Raw genomic sequence first — 17,526 nt, forward strand, 5'->3', positions numbered from 1 at the left:
TTCTTTCTCTTTCGCGTTCACCGCCGTGGCTGTCGTTTCGTGCGCGTCTGCTTTTGCGCTTGTTTTTTCTGGACGCGCTGTACTTTTGCTTTGTGCCGGGAATATTTTCACGCGATCGAGATGACGGGAGACAGTCGGCATAAACCGTGCACGCAACGAGCTTTTGGAAACCGTAAGAAACTGGCGTGGAATAAAACGCCGAAGGCGTCGGCCACGAGTGCGCCGTCGGGACCTCAGTTAGAGCCAGTGACGGACTCGCTGGATCTGCCGACGACGTCAACCACGCTGCTCGCTGACAACACCGCGGGTCCAAGTTCCAGCACGAATTGCATCCCAGTTCGCGGTACAGTTCGTGTTGATGCCGCGTACTACTCTGCGGTGGTGCGAGAGAGCGGTAGAGCAGGCGCAGCTTGTTGAGCGATCGGCGCATACGGAAAAGTCAGCGACCCAGCGCAAGTTTGAACTTCTTGGCGTTAGCGCGGAGTGCCAGACGGGTGATGCTGGTACTGTGTTCGTGATTGTGGACATGAAAGTTTTCAACAACTTTTTCGCGCAAGCGAAGTGCGGAACCTGCGGCGCAGGAAGTTTATTTTGAGGAAGGCGCCCTGCGTTTGCGCAAGGCAAAGGGAGCTCATCTATAGAGCACTAATACGAGAGACTGACAAGGCGGCACAAAACGGGAGCAACTAAAGATTACAGTCCTGGACTGCTATGGAGACGTTCTCCAGCGGCACAGGGCAGCGCGCTGCCTAACATCCAGGCGGTTTTTCTCAAAGACAGAGTAGAAAAGTGTCGAGCGTCGCACCCAACAGTCCTTTTCAAGGCCATCCAATTGCTGCCATGGTGGGCGCTCGGATCTCCTTGGCTCCAGACCTCTAGGTCCCTCAAAAAACAGTTTTCAGGATTCAAAATATTGCCTTTAGAGCTCAACACCCTAGCCCTGCACTCCATTGTCTCTAAAAAATTGTACTGATAACTTCATGAGAACTCATTTTTTTTACAACTTCATCACACTTTCACCTTCGACATTTTTTTAATAATGTTTCCTTGGATGGAATAAGACACTTTTTGTTTTGTTTTGTAGGGAAACAGATAGGGAACATCTAAATAAAATCCGTTGTTGAAGATTCCTCACAAAATTTTCTGTAGTCAGTGTCAAAACTTTAAATGCGATTTTCTCAGCTTCATGTTTTTTGCCAATGTCACTAGCCTTACGGAACTTTTCATTATGTTTTTGTGGTTCAATCTTAATAAATTTTACACCGTTGAATTCAGAAATAATTGAACTTTGGAGTTATGCTATTTTTATGTGGCTAAGTTGAACATATCAAATTTTGCAGACAATAATACCGGCTAATTAAATTCCAGAATTGTGATGCATCGACTTAATTGAATATTTTATAAGATGATGTACCTTAATAACAATATAAATAGCATAGCTCTGCATGGCAGGTCTTTGGCTACGGCTACATTTTAATCGGAACCAAAAAATGTTGAGGGAAAGTGTCCTAATGACCCGTAAGAAATTACCTAATTAGGCTTCAGTTATTTTCTTATACATTGAGAACTAATTGAGATAAGCTGAAACAAATTACATTTTTGAAATCATGAGGAAGAAATACATATGCATACTTAATTTCACTAGAATATCTGTAATAATACAAATTTTTGTTTTAAGACAAGTGTCTCCCCTTTTTTTTTTCTATGCACCATGTATGTCCCATTCCTGTCTGAGGCCTTCTGTGAAGGCTGGCAGTAATTGTGAAATAAACAACAAATAAATTCCTTTGAACCCACCACAGACGGTGAAGATAAGACTTCCCTTGGAGTAAGCACTGAAGTAGCTTACTTCCAAGACATCATTCAACAAGTTTTTCTGGGTCAACTGGCAATGATCAATATGAAGGATGACCTTTTAAGAGTCTAGACCCATTCTCAAAGAGGATGCTCAATGGCTTTGACTTGCACTGAGGCCACTGCAAGAAACTGGGCCACCCTTGTGCAGTGAGATGGGTGCTATCGCAACAAGTGTAAAGTTGCACAGGCACACATTCTGAAACTGAGAAATCACAGTGGACAGCCAAGAAGTGGAGGCAGTCAAGAGCATGACACAGCTGAGGTATCTTTTGGAAGTCCAAAGCTTGCTAGGAATGGTGAACTACTACAGTACCCCATATTCACATTAAAATATTGAACCACTTCATGCGCTCACTCGTGCAAACACATTTCAGTAGACCCAAAATGAGCAACAGGCATCGGATGTCAAAACAAAATTGCCTGCCAATCATTCACACCACTATTACGACAGCACTGAAGAAAATCACCTCATCACAGATCCATGACCAGAAGAAACAAGCGCAACACTGACACTAGAGTGAATGGGGCAAGAGCCAAGCATCCTCAGAACATTACTCGAGCACAGACTCCTATAGTTCATCTCACAAGCTGCTTGCAGCACTGTGAAAGGTAGAGCTCTCTCATCAATTAGAAGGAAGAAAGACCACAAATAGTCCCTCAGATATTTCTGCAGCGTTGTCACTATTTTTCAAGCAATTATTGCAAAGATTGAAAAGATAGTTTCGGATGGTGTTTCACAAGCTCAGCAAGTGTTTCATCCACTGTTTAAATTAGCAGACAAAGTCCACATGAACATGGCACTGCGGAGTCCTGTTAAGAAGTGGTGTGCCGCCATTCGTAAACATGGTGCCCGCCAAGTCAGCAGAGTCTCCTGCACACACCAGCCGGGGACTGGTGCTCTTTTCTTTGCAAAGATGGAGCCACCAATCGTGAGGTAAGAAGACAGAGAAACATGCTTTGTAGTGCACAGCGTTCTGATTGGCTCAGATCGCCACAGCCTTCACAGCGCTGCAAACAGCTTGTGAGATGGAGTATACAGAGGCGCACTATACTCGAACAAGGAGGTGTTCACAATAGTGTCAGGCCTGCAAGAGGCACATGCAAAATCCATCATCCTTAAAACCAAAGACCGGTTTACCCACTGAAACAGATGACGAGAGGACTAGGCTTATCTCTACAACAGAAAGCACCAGGTGCACCGAACGCAGGCAACTCTAGTTGCCTGCGTTCTGCCTGAGTGCGTTGCCTAACATCTAATCCTGGCTACTGCAGCCAGAATTAGTTGTCAGCCAGAACAAGAACAAGAGCCAACATGTTTCACAGACTTAAGTGGTAGAACAATGGTGGTTAAAAAGAAGGTATATGCATCCTTTAGATGACAGAGGGAAACGTGCATACAGTAGCTCCAAACAAAGAGGGCCCATATTCCCAAGCAACCCAACAAAAAGTTAAAGGGAAGAGTAGGAAAATACAGAGAAGGGCAGATGAGAGACAGGATAGCAAGCACAGAGGCCGAAGGCCCGCATGAATGTGCATGCTCTCAATCAACCAGTGATGTACATTCAAGGGCCACCTCTTTCCGATAGCCTAGGATACACCACAACAGTTTCTGAGCACGTCTCCACCACTGCTCCAGAAGTGAACCTTTCTAAATACTTCAGACTTTCCAGCACTGTCACAACTATCGCTCGCCAACCGGCTGCCTGGCACAAACCGTTGAGGCACAGGAGCTGCTTTATGCTTCCCTGTGGCCTAAAAGCAAGCGTTGGACAACATTTATTTGTTAAGGTCGGTCAGCCCTTGCGTGGTGCACGTGTGTCGGTGCCTCAGTCATCGAGAAGGGACTCAAGGGGTTGATAGGTTAAAACAAGTATTTACTTAAAGGCAGAGAGAAACACAAGAAAGGTAAAAACGAACAGCAGGAGTAGCAGAAATAACTATACAAAACACGAAACGTGACAAGCAGGAAATGGACAATAATAAAACAAACTCATCCAACTATAGCGAACAACAATAAGGCGTACAGTGCATTAAAGGGAAGAATATATAAAATGTTAGAGGTAGAGAAAGTCTGGCGGACAATTCACGTACGGAGGCCCAGGCGATGACTCCGGTTCGGGTGGCTGTCGATGCGGCAATGGCTCCACGGCGGCGGGCCTTGCGCGATGGAACGCGTGTGCCTCGGTGCAGTAATTCGGCCCTCCTCGCCTGCTGACACACCATCCAACCTCTTTAGCTGCCTGTTTCCTCCCGGCTGTTCTCAGCTCCCTGCAACCTGGACGGACGACGGGGCAGAGGGGACGCATTAACCCGTGAAGCTCCCTTGGAGTGCTGCGCGGTACGGGAGGGCAGGAGGGAACGCAAAAGACTTGAGTCTTCCGTGACAGCCGTCACCGAGTCGGTCCGGCCTGCACTCTCCACTTTCAAAAAACAGCCCACCCGCACCACCGCCCTTGAACTTTCCACGCTTCCTGGAACTCCAGTTACGGCTTTGTTCGCCGATGGCCAAACTCCGAGAGAGACCTTGACAGACCACCAGCAACAGCCGTGCTACGAGCCTGCAACTGCGCTATCTGAACACCCCCTCTGCTCTCTCCTGATGAGACGCGTCCCGCTGGTCTGTGACAAACACATTTTGTTTGTTTCTTTAGGTCATGTGTATGGCTTATGCCCAACCTTTCGCGCTCAACTGAACTTTACATGCACATGCCTCAGAAACTCCTAAGCAAAAAAAGCTGGATGCAACTATAATTCATTGTGCACATAGCAAGAAAGTATGAATCGCCGGTTCGAACAAATTTTCTGACTGAATGATTTTTTTTAATTAGAATATACCAATACAGAGGACTTTGTTTATTTTCTTAATCCCACAACGAGGTTCATATCAAGGAACATTATATCTATGACCCTTGGTTATACACTCAGTATCTGGCCAAAAGCTTGCACGAATGACAATGTTACCAGTGTTTGTGTGAGTCATAAAATTACTAATGGGCCCACTGCAAACCAGGACAATTTTTAAAGACAAGGAGTACATTGTTCTCTACAAGCTAAGCAAATCTGATTAAGGTGCACCTTTGCAATCACAACTAAAAAGCTATAAATAAAGATTAACATAATGTTTACCCTCTATAACTATATGTTGTGTGGTGGCATCTGAGTGCCCACACTATAGACATTTTAATTGGCCAGTTAGACTCAAGGCACATCACCCTATTTAGTGGAGATGAAATGGAATAGACTCAGATGCAGGAAAAGTCAACGCTTGTGCTTTCGATGCGTTGGGTTCAAATAAATTATTGGGACACACTGCCTACGAGCAGTGCAGGAAGGACTCTGCTGTGAAGCGTCTCCAGTGTGTCATTATGCCAGTGCCTTCGTTCACATCTGCTGTCTACACCCTGGTATACCTTGCATTTTTTCTTGCCTGTGGTACCATTTATTATGCTTTTTCATTCTATGCATTGCAGAGCACTGGGACCAGCATCACGTAGGACACAGGCTCTGTTTTCAACACAGACTTCTTTTGACTTCGGAGTCCTTTCCAGGACCTTCGATTAGCTGACTTGCTGCATTTCACTAGCGCTTTTCGTTTCACATTGGCTGCCTGTGGACAAGCACCCTTTTTGGAACAGAGGTGAATGCTCTAATCTGTGGTGGACCTTCAATGCCATTCATTGCAACTGCTGGGATTTCAACTTTATTAGCAGCATCAACTGAGGCCTTGAGGAGCTAGCTAGATGAAATCAAGCAGGTATGGTGCACCACCACAGTCCACAAGTGCACCACCTCAAAGTTATTGCAACTCACAAACTTCCTGGAGCACATGAGGCATCCGAGCTATCTGGCTCCGAGCTTCAACCTTTGGCTTTACCCACAAATGACCTCGGACAGGATAACGATGGAACTCGTTTTTCGCATGGTACCATGCCGGCTGGTTCAAAACTGGAGATCAAGATTATAATTACAGCAGTTAATGCTTCAGGTCCAAAAAAAGAGAGGTTTCTTTTAAACGACAATAGCCTCCAGAGAGAGTAGCATTCTTTTTCTTTTTTCTTTCACTGTTGGCTTATCAGCATTTGTGTAACTCACTCATTTAATTCGTGAAGCACTATACAGGTGAGAAAGACCACAGCTTATTTTACTTGACAATAGCACAACGTTGGCTTATCAGCACTTGTGTAACTCACTCATTTAATTCGTGAAGCACTATACAGGTGAGAAAGACCACAGCTTGTTTTACTTGACGATAGCACAACCACTTGTGTTTTACATCATTTTTTCACGTCATGACTAAGGCCCCTAGTTTCCTGCTATTCCACAAAAAAATAGCAGATTTAAGCATTTCTCACAGAATTTCACATTTGCAGACAAATTCTCATTCTTTACTACAATTGTTCTTGCAAACACGAGTAGGAAAGGTATAACAATGAAAAATGACTAATTTAACTTATTTGCACAAATATAACATGAGGGGGAGTTTGAGAAGGTTAGCTTTCCCACACAGACCTGCAGGTGCTATTGGTGCTACATAGCTTGCACAGGCTAATGATGACATGGACTTTCTATGATGCAGATGGTGGGCACATAGCCAGAAAACAGAATATGCGCTTTCAGCGCAACTGTCAGTTGTGCCTGCATTGTGGTGCAGTTCGCACATTTGGTGCGTCGTAATGCCATTGGCAATTTTACAAGGTTTTCGTTGTCTTTGTGTGCGTGCGATGACAGCCGCAAAATGGCAGAACCTCTCCTTTTCCATGAAACTAAAAATTATAAAACGAGTTAAATGATGTGAGAAGAAATTTGAAACTGCTCGCCACCAACATGGATGGATTGATGGAGCTTCAACCACACATGATCGGAGAAAGCAAGTCTTTGCAATGCTTGCCGAATGCGCTTTCCGTTCTGGTGACCTACAGCTGCAATCGAAGAGCACGGATAACCAGCGAACTTTTATGCCAAGTGTCTGAAGGCTTGGAACGACATCCTAAGCCAAGGTCGCAACATCTGAGCCCACCGCTGTAGTGCTAGTTCTAGCAACATTGCACTTTGCCTCCTGCCTCCAAATGCAATGTTGGTGCTTCATTCAACCCTTGGACCAAGAGATAATCCGCGCAGTGAAGGTTGGTTTTAGGAAACATCTGATTGAACGGCTCCTGCAGAATTCAAGGGCTGGAAGAGACCCAAAAATCGACCTCTTAGGCACCCTGTCTACGCTAAGTGGGTCGTGGAATGCTGTAAAAAAAATTGAGAGACGATTGTGATAGCTGGTATTGCGAACTTTCAGCACAGCTCTTCAAGTATTTTAGCTTTGCCACCCTTCGGGATCTTCCCGTGACAGCCACCTTCTGGCTGTCCACTCCTCTACTTTCACCGTGGCAGGTGGCATTCCGCTCTGCTACAACCTGCCACCAATCAGGTGACAGGGTGATCTGTCAGGTGACGTGTTACGCTACTACACTGATGCGCAGTGGCAGGTTGCATGTTATACTGCTAGCCACCCTCTGAGAGCTTAGCCAGCTTCGAGGTGGCATAGCCATCTGCTACTTGAACAACCGGTTACACCGTCAACGCCAATGCCAACTATGATGCAGAACACAGGAACTGGCATCTAAGAGCTGCGCTCGAAAATGAAACTATACCTGTCTGCTTCCTACATTCTGGTTTCTGCTTTCCCATAGAAGATGGACCAAATTCTTTGTTGGGTGAGCTTGATGAAGCCATTGCTGGTCTTGGTGATTTGTGGAACCAGCTTGGAGATGTGTGTGTACTTCTGATGGGGCAGCCATAGGCGATTTTGCTTCCACGGATGAAGACATCATTGCCAACATCGTGGATAACATGGACAACATTGATGCAAACAGTGATGAAGACTTGAAATAATGTGCGCCCACATGCATTCTTCCATGCGATGAGCATGGTTCATCACTACTGCACATTGATAGAAGGCTGCGGTCTCAGCTGTTCGGAGTCCATCGGCAACGCTAAAAAACATGTCCTCTCAGAGGTAATTAAGATAAAGAAATATAAAAATTCACGACTATTTCGCTCAGTAATCTGCACGCGATATGTGGCTATCAAAGAAATTCATTTTTTTCCATCTCAATATGTTTGCATGTTGCAAAACTTTGATACCGAATTACTCGTTATGTCGAACCCATAGGCATTTTTTCTAAGTTCAACTGCAGCATTACTGCGCGCAATTATTACTGCTTTCAACCAGTGCCAGTGCCTTACTCATCCCATAGAAGCATGCAGGCAAGTTGCTGCCAAAGTGATTGAGCAGGTGAGGGAGCAAGCATGCAAAGGTGCCAACAGAACTTTGTTACCAGTTCCATGTTTCGAGAAAATTCAAACAATCAAATTCACATGTTTCTATCATTCTGTCACCCCTACTGATGTCCATAAACGCAGTATCATAAAAAAAAATGTGGCTGCTAACACAATTCAATGAAAAATAACAAAATGCCTAATTCTCTGCAGAACCGCGAGAATCAAGGGGCCTCATTCATGACTGCATTGTCACCTGTCAGTCACTGAACTACTAGCAAAAACTCCACCCTGTAAGTTCTGCCTGAGTGCTGAAATGGCTACTTTAAATCGGTGAAATGAAATACTATTATATATAAAGAAATAAAGCAGGACGCAATCAGCTAAAAGCTTTTCTTTTTTTTTGGAAACACCGTAACCCGCACAATTCTTTTTGTGCTACTTTGTAGTATTATAGCGGTAACATAGCTATACACCAGCATTTTTATCTGCATATTTCATGTGGCACTACACTTACTAAACTTCATTTTCTATGCAAATCTAGTTTATTTTTTGTACTTCATCCTTTTTGTGGTGACATCACAATGCCAATACACACGGAGCCATTTATCTGCCAGGTTGTTCACCTCATCAAATTGTACTCATTACCTAAGATGAGCCTGCACTGTGTACACATTTCTTTTTGACAGCACTTATTTAAACACAGGGGCCTTCATTTTTGGATATTATTTTTTCAAGAATTAGGAGAAAAAATCAGGCAATATTTTTTAGATCAACTTCGAGTGCAAATCGAATTAGTCAGCAAAAATTTTCTTAATTCGGGTTTTTCAGCTCTTTAATTGCAGCCAAAATCTGTAAACTCTAGTGCTTGTTTCTGTGTGTGAAAAAAATGCCCGTGTCTTGCTCAATATTTCCCGAGCAACATGGAACTGACAGGTTGCACAGAAAAAAACTTCACCAAATTAGATTTTTTCTATATATTAGGGTAACTTCACACCAACTGACCCAAACTACGCACTCGACTATCTCTGATTTCTTACAAAAAATCATGGCTTATTGCATTCTGGCAAAAGAATTTTTTTTTTCGTGTTGTGGCTGTCACCTTAAGCATGCAAGTGGTAGCAAAACCTACTAAAACAAAAACCTTTTTTTAGTTAACTTTCTTACTCAAGAGTAGGAAACCTTTTTCATATAAATAAAAGACAATATGCTTTCATGAACAGTAAATTGAACTGCATTTGTCTGTTTAATATAAAATACCAAAAACACACAAAATATAAAAATTTGACATTTTTGATCAAATGGTATGTTTCCACAGTAGTCAATCCAACTATTTTTCAAAGTTTTCCAGCATGCATCTCCTCCGGAGCTTCACATCACATGCACAAAACGAAAGAGCAGAGCTTACTGCAGTCACCCTTCTTCCACTTGGAAAGAGGCAGGTCTGCTGTTGGCTGGCACAGAAGTCCTTCCCGCCAAGTAGTTACAAAGGTGCCTCGACACACTGCGCTGCAACAGAAAGAAAAAAACAAACATCAAGGTCTCTGTGCAACCAACAATCGAGTCGACACACAAATCTGCTTGAATGGAAGATTTGCAGACACAGCGAGGTTCAAACCAACAAGGAACACATCCCTAACACAGCACTGATCACACCACGTGACACATCATTGCCTGAAAGTAATTGTGGATGCATTTGCATTGCACCCATGCAGTTGCTTTTATGCATGCGCGCTATTGAAGATGTATATGTTTTCGATACTATCTTCCGATACTTTTCGTGTATCAGTATTAGGCATCACTTGCTAAAACTGAAATATCAAAGTATTAGCAACAAAAATACATTTTTAGCGTATCGTGTACTTTAATGATACCCGATACACAAAAAAAAAATTGCCGCCAATTTTAGTGCCGCTGTAAGTCAGACTTTGGGCAGGGAAAAGGGAAGAATTAACAAGACATGATACCAAAGCCATTGGCACAGTCAGTCGTCTTTCTTCCTACACTAATTGCTTGACAGATAGATGACATATATGTTACGCTTCTGCACACTTGAAGACAGAACGGAGACAGTTTCATCTTCCACACGTGGGCCAATGGGGGACCATCAGCTCCGGAGGCATCAAATGCATTAGCTGATGCATTCCTTTCCTTCCAGGGAGCAAGCTACAACAAGCCGTAGTACTCAAGAGGCGCAGGTGAAACTTGAGTTACTGAAGTGGAGACGCGGGTCTTGAAACGATAAAAAAATGCTAAAATTTCAATTTTGCAAAAATCGCACATTTGGAATAGTTCTTGCCTAAGAAATTTCACAGTCTAAATTAAACCTCAATCTACTAAAATATCTATATATTTCGTGCCTACAAAGCCCAGAAATGGCGATTCTGAAGTGAAATACAGCAGGACTTCGCACCCCTTGCTTTTCCCATAGCTACATCCCCGATGGCCACCATTTCATTTTGTTTGAAAGCTGGGCCCCTTCCCCACTACCCACTATACTCCCAACTGCGAAATATTTTTGTAACATCTGCATTCCGCTGTTTTTGGACGCCTCTTTAGTGACCTCCGAATGGCTGGCGCCAGCACTTCAAATGCGGTTTTCTCAACTTCCGTGTTATTTGCCAACACGACTTGCCTTGCAGAAGTTTTTATTATGTTTTTGTGGTGCAATTCCAATTATTTTTATACCGTTGAGTTCAGAAAAACTAAACTGTGGAGCTGTGCTATTTTTGTTTGGCTGATTCAAACATTTCAAACCTTGTGAACCATAATGTCACTTAACTATTATATAGTTCATAATTATGATGCTTGGACAAAATTTAACATTTTTATGTGATTATACTTCAACAACAATACAATTAGCACAGCTCCAGATGGCAGGTCTTTGGCTGCAGGCCCATTTCAATCAAAGCCAAAAAATGTCGAAAGTGCCTTTATGACCCGTATGACTAACTAGGCTTCAGTTATTTTTCTATAACATGGGAACTAATTGAGATACACTGAAACTAATTAAATTTTTGAAGAAAGAAGCAAATATACACACCTAATTCCATTCGACACCTTTAATATTAAAAATGTTAAATTCAAGTCCCGTCTCCCCCGTTAACTACACCTCGAGGATCCTCGAGTCGAATTGGCCATACCTCACTCTTATTTGTTGATAAAAGAAACTATAAAATACAATATGGCAACATGCTCATGTGACTCCTGTAGAAAGGCTTTCTTCAACTGCTTCGCTTAGGTTGGGTGAGACTTTGGAAATATATTTCAAAAGTTGCCTGTACAGTATTTGTAATAAAAGGTATGCCTATAAAATTTGCAAGCAATCTTAAAATTAGAGGCCGTTAGCATTAGAGCTCGAAAATATGTTTACATTTTGCCTAGTATCTATTTTTTCTACTAATGTAGCTTTTTCTTAAAATCTACAATCCGAAGAGTGTTGCAATTTTGTACGAAAGCAGCAACCAACACTTTACATAAGTGGAACTAAAGTTATATGCTTCCAACAAAAACTAGATTTGTTATGTCTTTGTCGACGCAATAAAATTGCCGCATATGAATGGTTTTTTTTGCCACAAAAATCCAAATGCACCTAGGGTATTGGTTTTAATTCCAGTTATGTAAATACCATTAATTACCATCTGAAAAAAATTTTGTTTGCTTATGCCTTATAGCTCATGAGAAAAAGGTACACAAACCTCCAAAAATACTTTTGAGAAGAATGCCAGTAAAATCTCTGAAAACCACTTTATTCTACAAAACTTCTGTTGACAGAAAAAGCTACAAGAGGAGTCCTAGTGGCTGAAAAATGTACTACAAACAAGGCCAAATTTCAAACCGAAAACCAAAATTTGACTTTACGATCAAAAACTTCAAAGCAATGAATTTTTGCAAATATCTGAAATGAAGAGACCACATCGAGGTTCACCCCTTTTCTGGTTGACGGGACAACGTAAAGGACAAATAAAAATATTTTTGAAATTGCAAATACCCAAGTGCAATATATTTTCTGAAAGATAAAGAAATTCTCTATCAGATATGATAGAGTATTGATGAAACCAGCTGCACTGAAAGTGGAGCCTAAAGAAATCCATGCAGCTGGATTGGTTCAAACCCTTTCAAATACAGTGTGCTATATCATACAATAAAAATCCCAGAAACCGCAAAGAAATTTTTTAACTTAGAAAATCATATTACCAGCTCAAATAATATTGGCTATTTCAGTGGTGTGTGGACTGTACAGTACCGTGGATCTGTATAGAAAATCAATTTTGATTCCGTACCTTGTATAGGTATCGGAAATACTATTTTTGAGGGCATTGTGTATTGATACCGAAGATACTTTAAGGCGAAAGCCTTCAATGCCTCATACTGTCGTCAGCAGCCGTGTTGGCAGATGTGTCTGCGTTTTGGCGTCACTACTTAGAATCGAACCAGGGCCTTAGGCATTTGAAGTCATTAACTACTCATTTGGCATTTAAACTGCTCATTAACCACTCATGACTAGTTAGTCATGATCGGTTAATGACTAACCAGTCATGACTGGTTAGTCATTAGTTGGCCATTAATCACTCATGACTAGTTAGTCATTAACCAGTCATGACTAGTTATGACTGGATAGCTATGACTAGCTAGTCATTAACTAGTCATGACTAGTTAGTCATTAACCAATCATGGCTAGTTAGTCAATAACCAATAATGACTAGTAAGTCATGGTTCATGACCCAATTAGTCACTATAATGGTTAGTCATGACTAACCATGACTAATGACTGATTAGCCATAGCTGGTTAGTCATTAAGCAGTCATGACTAGTTAGTGATTAACCAATCATGAGTAGTTATGACTGGTTAATGACTAATTAGCCATGACTGGTTCGTCATGGCTGGTTAGTCTGACTAACCAGTCATTTACCTGACATGACTAGTTAGCCATTAACCAATCATGACTAGTTAGTCATGACTAGCTAGTCATTAACCAGTCATCAATTAACTAGTCATGACTAGTTAGTAATTAACCAATCATGAGTAGTTAGTCAATAACCAATCATGACTAGTAAGACATGGGTCATGACCCAATCAGTCATGGCTAGCCAAACCAAGTCGCCCCGTAGCCGCCTCGTGTGTGCCAACGGCCGTGCGGCCAAAGTTGCGCGGAAAGGCTTTCGCCTCGCGCACTTTAGATCGTCAAAGTGGTGCCTGCATTTTTTTCAAGTATCGTTCCATGCCCTGGTTGCTTTCACCTGCACAAGGCCAATAAAAGTAATTAAAAACCTGCATGCATTCCTTACTGCTCGCATATCTAGGCATTGGAGTTTTCAGTTTAAATTCCAAAAAAGGTGATAAACTATTCACAGCTTTTGAATGAACAGAGATGCCACATAAATAACCGAAAAAAAAGCAATTCTTTCCTGGCAAACAATATTTGGCAAAAAAAAATTGCATTCGGAAAAGTATGCTGACCTTTCAAACAAAAAAAACTGAAAAGTCCATCCAATTGCTATATCCCACAATCAAGCTGCTACTTTACCAAAATGTTTGGTTTTATGGGGTTTAACATCCCAAAGCGACCGAGGCTACGAGGGACGCCGTAGTGAAGGGCTCCGGAAATTTTGACCACCTGGGGTTCTTTAACGTGCACTGACATCGCACAGTACACAGGCCTCTAGCATTTCACCTCCATCGAAATGCGACCGCCGTGGCCGGGATCAAACCACCATCTTTCCAGTCAGCAGCCGAGCACCATAACCACTAAGCCACAGCAGTGGCACTTTATCAAAATATTGCAGTAAAACACATGCTACTGCAAAGATGCAAACATGCCTTGTATTCTCAAGCAGTAGACTTCATGTTACACCTGGCGGAAAAAAAAAGTATTTTTCTCACAAGCTTCCATCACACAGCACACAAAAATGATTCTTAACCAGCATGCACAGGCAACATGAAAAACACTTGTACAAAAGTAACCTTACAAATACAGCATGCCATTTCACTTCCATTCTCATGCAGACTGCAATGCTCACAACGGGCAACAAAATAGCTTTCCTGGGAAACAAAAGCAAAGGCATCGAAAAGCCATTACCAATCAATACAGTTTTTCCATCAACAAAAAAAAGTGACATTAACAATCAGCACGGTTAAAAGGTGAAATAAAAAATTTCTACTTTGAGTATTTTCTGCTTATCGTAGAACAAGTAGCACAAGCATCAGCCTTAGCCACCCGCCAGTTTAGTGCAATAGACCTGGCAGTCTTGCTAGCTATCAAACAATTCTAACTAATCTAACTACCATGATGCAGCTTTCGCTGAAAGCGAACCTTTTGTCAACAAGAAAAGGCAAAAAAAAAGAAAAGCGATGGTCAGTCAATTTCACAAGTAAACTCCGATGGGTCGACAGTTTAACCCACAGCTTAGGCTGCACTGCTATTCACTTCACAACAGATATCAGAGCCCTATAAGATTAAATGTAGCGGGGAACATTTTGAATCAATTTTTTCTCCAATAATTGTGTCTTCTGCTGGACAAACAATAACACACCTGAAAAGCACCACAGTATCCATTTTTACTACAAACAGAAGTTGGATGGAGTTGTCCTCAGTGCCCTTTTAAAATTGCTAACAGAATCAAACACATCACTGCTGCCTGAGAAGGCGCTCGACCAGGGCTGCATTCATTATTAAAGAGCTTCACAAGAGCACTAGAGGGAATTTACCCTGCAGATGAGAACACGGCATTTCTGTGCACCTTAATACCAACAGCACCTTTCTTCAGGTCATTTACTTCTATGAGCAGAATTAGATAATCGGATGTCCCATGAAACCAACAACACAAGCAAAATTGTATGATGGTTGGTATTGTTTAAGGGGTTTTTTATAATCGGATGTCCCATGAAACCAACAACATAAGCAAAATTGTATGATGGTTGGTTTGTTTAAGGGGTTTAACGTTCCAAAGCGACTAAGGCTATGAGAGACGCCGTAGTGGAGGGCTCCGGAAATTTCGACCACCTCGGGTTCTTTAACGTGCACTGACATCGCACAGTACACGGGCCTCTAGAATTTCTCCTCCAAAGAAATTCCAGCCGCCGCGGCCGGGATCGAACCCGCGTCTTTCGGGTCAGCAGCCGAGCACCGTATCCACTGAGCCACCGCGGCGGCCAAAATTGTATGAAAACTATTGATATGCTTTTACTGGCTCCCTTTAAAATTACACTAAGTCCAAAAATGAGAGAGAAGCTTGGTGGCAGAAAATGATAACCAGTTCTACGGCTGGCGAGCAGCCCAAGATATAGGAACAAAATATTTTGAAATCCATCAGTATTCTTTCGCAAAACAAAAAAAAACGAAGCTGAGGCACCAAATTCCCTCACAAAGCTTAAAATGGCACCAGAAGCGCTTCACAGGCAAAAGTACACTTACGGCGAGGATTGTGGCTACGGCCGCTGCTGAGACCAAGGACACAGGACCTTCCGATGAACGCGAAATGCGAAAATGCCCGTGTGCTAGCGTGCGATGTCACCACCACCGCAGCGTCTCGCGTAGCCTATTGCGCAGCTTTCGGTGCGGGACCTGGCATCGGGACCTTAACTCTCCATACTTGCTAACAATTCGCAAAACAAAAACTAGTAACGATTAATATTCGGAGGGGATATGAAATGAACACCTGCCCATTATTTAAAAAGCACCACACTGCTTACCAACGCGCTCCTCGCGTTCGTTTTCAGGCGGGGCTCACTTCACACCAACCAAATTACCGCGAGCAGACAAAACAGCACTGACTGCACTCGCGCGCCGATAAAAGTACTGCGTCGGCGGCAATCGTCGAGACAGCAGTTTTCACACCCCTCGCGATCGGTTGGCCGCCATCTCTCTGCCATTCGGCGCATCGCTTTTGCATCCGATGCGGACATCCGAGAAAAAATAATGAAAACGCGGGACGGGGCTTCTCAACTACCCGGATGCACGCCATCGCTCCCATGTTTGCGGATACATAACAGGGAAAAACTGACTGTTGGCTTCCGTCATAGTTGCGAAACACTGACGAAAGCTCCTGAAGCGCCAATGCTGAGCGTAATTAAGGGACTTCCAACTTACCTGCTTGGTACGGACGCGAGCACGCTGGCGTTTGTTCGCAGCGTGAAAATGGCGGGATGCACGGGACCACATACAATGGCACTTGCTCGAACAAGTCATCGGCGAACGGTTTGCAAGCGCCTCGCAAACGGCGCCTCGTTCGCTACTGCATATATACTACTGCGCCGAGTTGCTTGGCACCATGGAGAAAGTTAAAAGCTTGGCGTACTGCACGGCTCCGTCCGGCATGCGCTACCGCACGCTGCTTACCGTCGGCAACTGAACCGCGGCCGGGCTCGTTGCCATGGCAACGATGACGGAAGGGCAGGCTAGGAAACATGGCGGTGCATGGCGGCCTTACCCACCGCTGACATGGTTATGCGTTCGGCTAGAGTCTGAGGACGCGAAATAGCATTCCGGCTGAGGCGGCCGCATTTTGATGGACGCGGAACGCAAAAGATACCCGTATGCTGTGCGACGTCAGTGCACATTAGAAAACCACTAGTTAAGGAATGATACTGCGTTGCCATCATTTCATTGTTTTTATTTGTTTGATTTTTTTTGCTCCACTAAAGATGGTGGTCGTTATGGTGGTGTAACACTTTTATTAAAACAGCCTTTATGCTATCCGTTTAATAGGTCCTGGGCCAAGGTGATGAGGGCGCGTTGCAGTTTCAAATCCTGGGAGGCGAGCCAGACGGGCCATGGTTGGGGTGGGGGAAAGGACAGGTGGGGGACTTGAAGGCTGAGTCAGGCTGAGTGGCACTGGGTAAGGCAGTGTTCTATGTCTGCGTATATGTGTGGACAGTTTGGGCACTGAGATGTGAAAGCGTACTGGTAGAAATAAAGTTTGGCTGGTGTTTGGCATTCGGGGAAGAATGCAAGCTTCATGGATCGATAAGGATGGGTGTGGAGATAGTAAATCAGCTAAGTCAAATTTTAGCTGTGTGTAGTATTCATTGACAGTGAGATTATAAGTCCTGACCGCCTGCTCTGTCAGTGGGCTCGTCCACAGGATCACCGGCGCCTGGTGTATAGTATCGCAGGCAAGCTAGTGAGCCAGCTCATTGCCGGGAATGCCTAAGTGACCATCCACCGAAAAGGATCACCGGTCGTGGGCTCAATGCAGTGAGGGTGGCCTCTCAGGCCGATTGGGTAGGAGGGAGAGCTCTTTCGTGGAAGGCACGCAAAGCTGCTTGCGAGTCTGTATAGGCAACGTATGCGCGGGCGGGGGTATGGTGGCAAAGTGTGCGCACGGCCGGTCTCAAAGCACAAGCTCGCGCGCACGTCGAGACCAGCCATGGTGTGTGATAGCATCGGCGATGTAATT

The 17,526-nt window shown here is 43.6% G+C and overlaps 1 protein-coding gene and 1 pseudogene across 10 annotated transcripts in view; one reads left to right on the forward strand and one right to left on the reverse strand.

Annotated features, from left to right (window-relative positions):
- The window catches only part of LOC149355172 (uncharacterized), a 437,737-nt gene that overhangs the window by 362,037 nt on the left and 58,174 nt on the right, over positions 1–17,526 (reverse strand). For all 10 annotated transcript variants that reach the window (XR_016291475.1, XR_016291476.1, XM_089583676.1 and 7 more), the window contains 2 exons: positions 9,536–9,636; positions 3,949–4,132 (listed from right to left, as the gene is read on the reverse strand). Coding sequence is in view for 8 of the 10 variants with exons in the window: in XM_089583676.1 (XP_089439802.1) it covers positions 3,949–4,132; positions 9,536–9,636 (285 nt within the window). In the remaining 2 variants the exon portion in view is untranslated. The remainder of the gene's footprint in view (positions 1–3,948; positions 4,133–9,535; positions 9,637–17,526) is intronic.
- Positions 4,457–5,879, forward strand: LOC149355173 (nurim homolog; annotated as a pseudogene).

Source organism: Amblyomma mixtum, chromosome 3 (genome assembly GCF_055824585.1).
Source record: "Amblyomma mixtum isolate Tamu chromosome 3, ASM5582458v1, whole genome shotgun sequence".
NCBI classification, from domain to species: domain Eukaryota; kingdom Metazoa; phylum Arthropoda; class Arachnida; order Ixodida; family Ixodidae; genus Amblyomma; species Amblyomma mixtum.